The sequence below is a fragment of the Rhinopithecus bieti genome, unplaced genomic scaffold (assembly GCF_001698545.2).
Source record: "Rhinopithecus bieti isolate Rb0 unplaced genomic scaffold, ASM169854v2 scaffold_10347, whole genome shotgun sequence".
Taxonomy (NCBI): Eukaryota; Metazoa; Chordata; class Mammalia; order Primates; family Cercopithecidae; genus Rhinopithecus; species Rhinopithecus bieti.
The window spans coordinates 2,735,274-2,742,730 of NW_016806836.1; the positions used below are offsets into that span (position 1 = coordinate 2,735,274).

The following is a 7,457-nucleotide window of genomic DNA, read 5'->3' on the forward strand; positions in this document are numbered from 1 at the left end:
TCCTTCCTTCCTTCCTTCCTTCTTTCTTTCTTTCTTTCTTTCTTTCTTTCTTTCTTTCTTTCTTTCTTTCTTTCTTTCTTTCTTTCTTTCTTTTGTCTACAATATTGAGTCACTAAGTACTATGAAGATTGCTGTGTCAAACTTTTCCATGTTGCAGATGTGGGACTTAAGCTTGCAGGAAAGAACAGATTTAGGTAAAGATATACAGCTTGTTGTGGCAGACTTGGAACTAGAATCCAAATCTCTTATTCTTAGTCTTGTGATTTTCTCACTCCCCTATGTTGGCCTCTTCTCCTGGAGGTTTAGCTTTCTCTGGAAACTTTTTTAAAATAGAGGGGGAAAAGACAGTAGAGGCAGCAGAATTTCCATTATGAAGACACCATCTGCCTCAATATTTCTTTGACTGGTGCTCTGGTCTTTCCATCCACAGGTGACATTTTAACCCACTTGCTGTTACTGAAGTTGTGCAGATTTAACATATCACCTTTGGTGTAATTGCATCTCAATAGATGCTGTAGGGGTAAGACATTCTTAAGCTAAGTGAAGGGATGTGCTACTGTGGAATTGATCACCAGCAGATCAGGGATTTCCCAGGGCCTGTTGCAATACATTTCCTCTTGTCTTTCTTGGATATTTTTAGTTCCTGGGGTCTGATTAGTACCAGGGTCATGACAGCCTTTAGTGTTGGCCTCAGGTGGTAGACATGTGACTGGCAGACTAACAGCACCCTATTTTTAGTGTTGGTTTCTATCAATACATCTAGAAATGTGGCTTTGATTACTATTCTCCCTAGTGCTTCAAAAATATCCCTTTATTTTCTTTCAAAACCATTTATATTAGAAATGCCCTCAACCCCTTGAGTGACTAGGAATCCGGAGAAAACAGGAGTCAAAAGCAGATGAAGCAGAAAATGATCTCTTTATTGGAAGTTTGAAGGGGCTTCAGGTTGAGAAAGCCTAATTCAAGGAAGCATGGGCAGGTGGTGTCATCCATGGACCAAGAATCTGAAACTACATGGGAGTGTGCATCTCAGAAACATCACAGAATTCACTGAGGTCAAGTGATACCTAGAGAGAAAGAAGAGAATCAATGATGTGAGTATAGTAAAAAGTGAAGGGTGGGGATGGTAGCTGGGCCCCCTGTCCCCTTCACCTCCAATTGTACCAGCCCTCTATTACTAGGATACCAGGTCACTAGTTGCCAGCCGAGGCCACTATTTCTGCTGCTTGCCCTCTCTTCAAGTGCAGTGTTACTTATTGCAAAGAGGCAGGGAAGCACTATTACCCCTCTCAGGGCTTCAATTTTCTTCTCCTGATGTTGCAAACATCCAATTGGCCCATGAGATCCCTCACCATCTCTTGTGTCTCCCTTTCCATCTCCTCTTTCACAACATGAACAGGGATCTTTCTACTTATCTCTTTCCTGCATTCTGAGAGGGAGGACTGCTAGTCTTTGGGCTTGTGGTCTCTGAAGGAGCATAGATGAACCCTAACAGGGATGCAAGAACATCCATTGGTGGGCAGAAAGAAAATATTAACTGCTGTAATCCTTTACACTATATAGGAAATAAATTGAGGTTTACTAACCTAAAGTATAAGAACTGACAAGAGTATACCATAAACTTATAAATACGCATATGTAGTCAGTACAGGTTCAAAAAAACTTTTAGCAGGTAGGCATATACAAAAAAAAAATTATTGAAAAATATTCAATTAAGGATAGGAATTCTAGGACCTCATGATAGGCCAAACATCCTTCTGTGCCACTACCAGACCCTTTCCTCACCAGGGAATTGTGAGGCTCATCTTCCTACCACTTGTTATACAGCACTTCTATTGGTGTGAACAAGGGTTATCAATCCTACAAAAGTCCTGCAGAGTCCCCAACAATTCTAAACATTGGGAGAGGTATCTCCCCTATTTGCTAAAAAAAAAAAAAAAAAATTACCTTAATATTGATCCATCCTTTCACATGGTTACTGAATGGTAGGTTTATGTAGATAATGGGCTTCTGTCATAGTTATGACGTTGTACTGAATGACGATCACTGTCATCTTCATGCTCTATAATTACAACATTCAGTACCCCATGAGATCCATGTTGGTGCCTGACTTTTTGTTCATGACTGAGTAGGTCTTGTTCTCTATTTGTAGATTGCCCAGACTCTCCTTTTGCATTTTCACCACGCCATGACTGTTGCTTAGGATTTGGTGCCTGGATTTGAGATTTGCCTGCTACTAGGTTTTCAGTTTGGCTATAAATACTGCTTTGGGATACATCTTTCTGAACACCATTTTCTCCATAGTGGAGTCGTCTCTCTTCTGTACTTGAAGATTGGTATGATATTTTATTTGCCTTTTGGCTATGCTCTTGCTCTTGACTGGGAACTGTTATCTGTTTTTGAGACTTGCCATGTGCTTTCTCTTCAGTTTGCCTATAAATATGGCTTTGGGATACATCTTTCTGAACACCATTTTCTCCATAGTGGAGTCGTCTCTCTTCTGTACTTGAAGATTGGTATGATATTTTATTTGCCTTTTGGCTATGCTCTTGCTCTTGACTGGGATATGTACCTGTTTTTTGTAGACTTGCCACGTGCTTTGTCTCAGTTTGGCCTATAGATACTGCTTTGGGATACATCTTTCTGAACACGCATTGTTCTCCATAGTGGGAGTCGTCTCTCCTCTGGTATTTGAAGATTGGTATGATATTTTATTTGCCTTTTGTGTATGCTCTTGCTCTTGACTGTGGAATTGTTATCTGTTTTGAGATCTGCCACGTGCTTTCTTCTCGTTTGTGCTGTAAATACGGCTTTGGATACATATTTCTGAACACCATTTTCTCCTAGTGAGTCGTCTCTCTTCTGTACTTGAAGATTGGTATGATTAATTTTAATTTGCCTTTGGCTATGCTCTTCCTCTTGACTGGGTAATTGTTACCTGTTTTTGAGACTTGTCCACGTGCTTTCTCTTCAGTTTGTATAGATACTGCTTTGGGATATCATCTTCTGAACACCATTTTCTCCATAGTGGAGTCGTCTCTCTTCTGTATCTTTGAGATTGGTATGATATTTTATTTGCCTTTTGGCTATGCTCTTGCTCTTGACCTGGGAATTTGTTATCTGTTTGTGAGACTTGCCACGTGCTTTCTTCTTCGGTTTTGGCTGTAAATACGGCTTTGGGATACATCTTTCTGAAACACTTTTTCTCTCATAGTGGAGTCGTCTTCTCTTCTGTACTTGAAGAATTGGTATGATATTTTATTTGCCTTTTTGGCTATGCTCTTCCTCTTGATGGGAATTGTTACCTGTTTTTGAGACTTGCCACGTGCTTTTGTCTTCAGTTTTGCCTATTAGATATGCTTTGGGGATACATCTTTCTGAACACCTATTTCTCCAATAGTGGAGTCGTCTCTCTTCTGTCTTGATAGAGTTGGTAATGATATTTTATTTGCCTTTGGCTATGCTCTTGCTCTTGACTGGGAATTGTTGTCTGTTTGTGAGACTTGGCACGTGCTTTCTCTTCGGTTTTGGCTGTAATACGGCTTTTGGGTATACATCTTTCTGAACACCATTTTCTCCATAGTGGAGTCGTCTTTCTTCTGTACTTGAAGGTTGGTATGATATTTTATGTGCCTTCCAGCCATGCTCTTGATCTTGATTGAGATTTTTTGTCTGGTGTTGATTCTTGTTATATACCAAGAGCTCACCTTGGGTAGTAAAAATGTCTTTGGATCCATGTTGGAGTCTGTGTTGATGTGCAGGACGGAGTGAAGTTTGTAGTTTACTTGAATGTTCCTCTCTCACTTCAACCACATTTTGGTAATGCCCTTTATTTCGAAGAGAATTTTGAGTCTCATGTTGTTGTTTGTTAGTTACTAGCTCTTCAGTTTGGAGAACATAACTGCTTTGGGATCCACCTTGTGTTCTACCTTTTTGTGCACCAGAGGCCGAAGCTTGTTCTTTACTTAGTCCATGAACCCATAGCCTTTCCTCTGTGTTTGAATATTGACTAGATAGTCCCTTTCCAGATGGGCTATTCCCTTGATCTTGAGAAGGATTTTGTGTCCCATGATGAACTTGGCCTCCTTTATGATGTATAACTATCAGATGAAAATGACCTTTTGGTTTAGCACGGTCTCTGCCTTCTTGTTTGTAATTGAGCAGTTCTTGACTTCCACGTAGATGTTGTTCTGATTTTGTCGTTTTATGTTGGGCATTCAAATCATATTGCTGACTTTTTTGGGTCCGGTCATGATCATTGGCGTCTACATGATATGTGTGTTGAATAGAAAAACTGCCTTTAGATTCAGTATGTTGTTTGTCTTTTTGTCCAGAATAGTACTGGCCCTTTTGTGTATGTGGAAATTGGGAAGATCCACTTGGTAACTGGCCTTTTGATCCACCTGGTAATTGATAATAGAAGTGTATGCTTTCATTATCTCCAAAGCTCCCTTGCAACTCTTACCTCCCACCTTTTCCCAACAAATTATTGATGTTTCTAGAAAAGCTGAAGCTTTGGGTGGAGAAAATCAATTATCTTCAACAAGAAGAATCTGTGCCTAAACAGGTTACTGTTTGCACCCTGAATACCCTTAGAGGCCATTCTTTCTGAGCAGCTTTCCCCAAGGCTTACCCTCTCCACTCACCTTTTTGTCCCATCACAGCTGCTTGCTTCTCCAAGATGAGGAGCAGGGAAAGTATGAAGATGATGTTGGGCTTCATCTTGCTTGGAAAGCCTTGTCTGAGAGCTGAGTGGACCTTGTCATTTATATCTTCCTTGAGTGAATGTGCCATGGGTGGAGCTTAAATTACAAAAGGCACCGCCTTTTCTTAGCTTATCAGTAAATGCCAACTTCCTCACCCCTGCTGAGTGTGGGACAAAGTCAATTGTCCCCAGCAAGGTAATGTCAAAGGCATTTTCCTTCTTCTGGAAGCCTCAGCAAATTTTTATCAGTCCTTGTAGATCATCATGCCAGATCATTTGCATTTTACGGAATTTTAGACGAAAGTAGGAAAGAGATTAGCTTCAGGCTACAAAAGTAATTAGTTTCTGAGAATGCCTTTATATTCTAAATGTGAGTTTGCCTTCATGATGTAATAAATTAAATATTCTATTTTAGATAGAACTCCATACTTCCTTTTGTTTTAAAAAGGATCTTGGGACACGTTCTATTTTACCTAAGAGTGAGCAATCATAGAAGACCAATGACATAGAAGATAATGAAACATTATGGAATCCAAAGAAAGAAATTTTAAACAAGTAAATGGGGGCACACCAATGTCAAATATGTCTGTCAAGTTCAACACAGTAAAGACTGACATGTATCCAAAGTTTTTCTTAGTTGTTGCTAGTAACCTTAATGAGAGATGAATACAATTATGTTGGGTTCAGTTGGATGGAGACCAGCTACAACCTTCTCAGGAAGTCTGAATTCATGGTGGAATGAGAGCTGAGGCTCTATCTGGATGGGCAGGTAAGCTCCTGATATGTTTTCAAAGGATGAGAGAATTTTAACATGTTTTCGTGGTGATAGGAACAACTGTTGGAAAAAAAGTAAAAATGCTGGTTTCTAAATTGGGTTCTTTTCATGAAATCTACCTAAATAGCAGAATTTTTTTTTGATTAAAAGAAGTTTCTACTTCAGTAATAAACAGCTAAATCCCCACACAGGCTGTGAGAAATATTTGCCACCATCAATGAATTGAATAATGTATTGTGAGTGGACATGAAGCTAAAATTCCCACCTTTGGTAGAAGCATAGATTTTTCCAATTGTGATGACATCCTGAAAAGTTTAAAGAAACTTTCTTTACTTTGAGTCATAAAGATTTTGTTATAAGCAGATCACAGGGGAAGAAAGAAGAAAGAGCATCCCAACAGTGTCCCTGTGTACATTCAGAACACCTTGGAGGGTACTTCTGGGGAAAGGATAGCTTGAAAACTTATTTTTCAATTATTCTAGCTTAAAATTTTAACCTTCCTGTAGGCAATGCTTTATGGAAGGGGAAATGGGAAAGGCCAACCACAGAAAAAAGCACGATGCTATCAAACATAAATCATGTGAGCTGCATGGTTTCTCTATGAACCACTCTGAGATCTTACCAAATTTATCTGTTTGCCTCAAAGGCAGTAAGTAGTTCCTTATTGCAGAAACCCCAGCAGAGTAGGGTGTTATTGTCCTGAACTAAAAGTGATTACTGTGTCTGCTAACCACTGTAATGTTCCTCATATTTCCCTTAAGAAAATACCAGAAACTGTTCTGTTTCAAGCTAACTGATACAAAATAGAGTCTGAAATATTTGCCTTACTTATGGATCAAGAACAAAACTTTCATCTCATCTAGCGTCCAAAAGATGCAGATAAGACAAAGGAGCACAATATTTGCAAAAACAAACCAGGAAAATGCAATCCAAGCATAATATGTGATTATTATATTCATATTAGAATCTAATTCAATGAAATGTGGAAAAAGCAATTTCCAAATGATAAAGGAATGTATTGATAAAGTTGAAATCAGAAATCAGTGATTTGGAAAGCATAAAATGGTATGGTGATGCATACATCTTAGATATGGAATTATGATGGGGAAAAGATTAAGTGATCAAATGATTTGCCCTGTTGGACAAATTTTTAAAAAAGCAAAAATATTAAAGTGCACTAAACTGGCACAAAAATCAGAAAGTTTTGTACTGATAGGAAAAGAAGAAAACAGGAGGATTTAAATGTATTTTGCTCAATTCTATGGGAAATCACTTTACAACTTAGGAAATATTCCAATATAGTTATTTTGGGGAAATGGGCAGAAAAACCTGGTAGAGTAGGACTCCCCAGAGATTATACCCTCCAAAACATGAAATTTAATAATTATCCACATGTGATAATACTTTCTCAAAAGCTAAACAGGCCAGATGAGATATTACAGAACCTGATTATAGCATAATAATTAAAAATACACATTGAAGAGGATATGAAAGACAATTTTGTTTCCTGCATCACCCCTAACCCAATCACAGGCAGCACAGTGCAGACAGAGCTACTTTCTTTCGGGGGAAGGGAATGAAGTAAGGCTTGGACTTTTTCATAGAACCCAATAGTCACATAATAGTAAAATTCAGCACTGGGAGGACACCCATAGTGACCCTGGGTGAGTACCTGTGGCCTAAGCAGCAAGACCGGCCCCAGCAGCAGAGAGGAATACATAGTTCCTGCGAGATAGACTTGTGTTCTTACCTGCACCACTGGCAGCCAACTACAGCAGCCTTGGATTATGAATAACCAACATAGATAGGCAGGTATCAGTGAGGAGGAGTTGGGAATGCAGTCCATCATTGTGCCAGCCTCTGCAGCCATGGGTTAGGGCCTGGTGCAGAACTGGCCATGGTGGTCCTGGGTTTATGACATCTCCTTGTGCTGCAGTGACTGAAACAGTCACAGGCTTACAAACCCAGAACTGATGA

The 7,457-nt window shown here is 39.3% G+C and overlaps 1 protein-coding gene across 1 annotated transcript; it reads right to left on the bottom strand.

Annotated features, from left to right (window-relative positions):
* Positions 1-1,991: 1,991 nt before the first annotated feature.
* Positions 1,992-4,722, bottom strand: LOC108533366 (semenogelin-2-like). The gene is given in 6 exon segments (XM_017877982.1): positions 1,992-2,626; positions 2,988-3,054; positions 3,056-3,105; positions 3,478-3,550; positions 3,553-4,403; positions 4,647-4,722. Coding segments are annotated over 6 exon segments (1,752 nt in total).
* Positions 4,723-7,457: the final 2,735 nt, after the last annotated feature.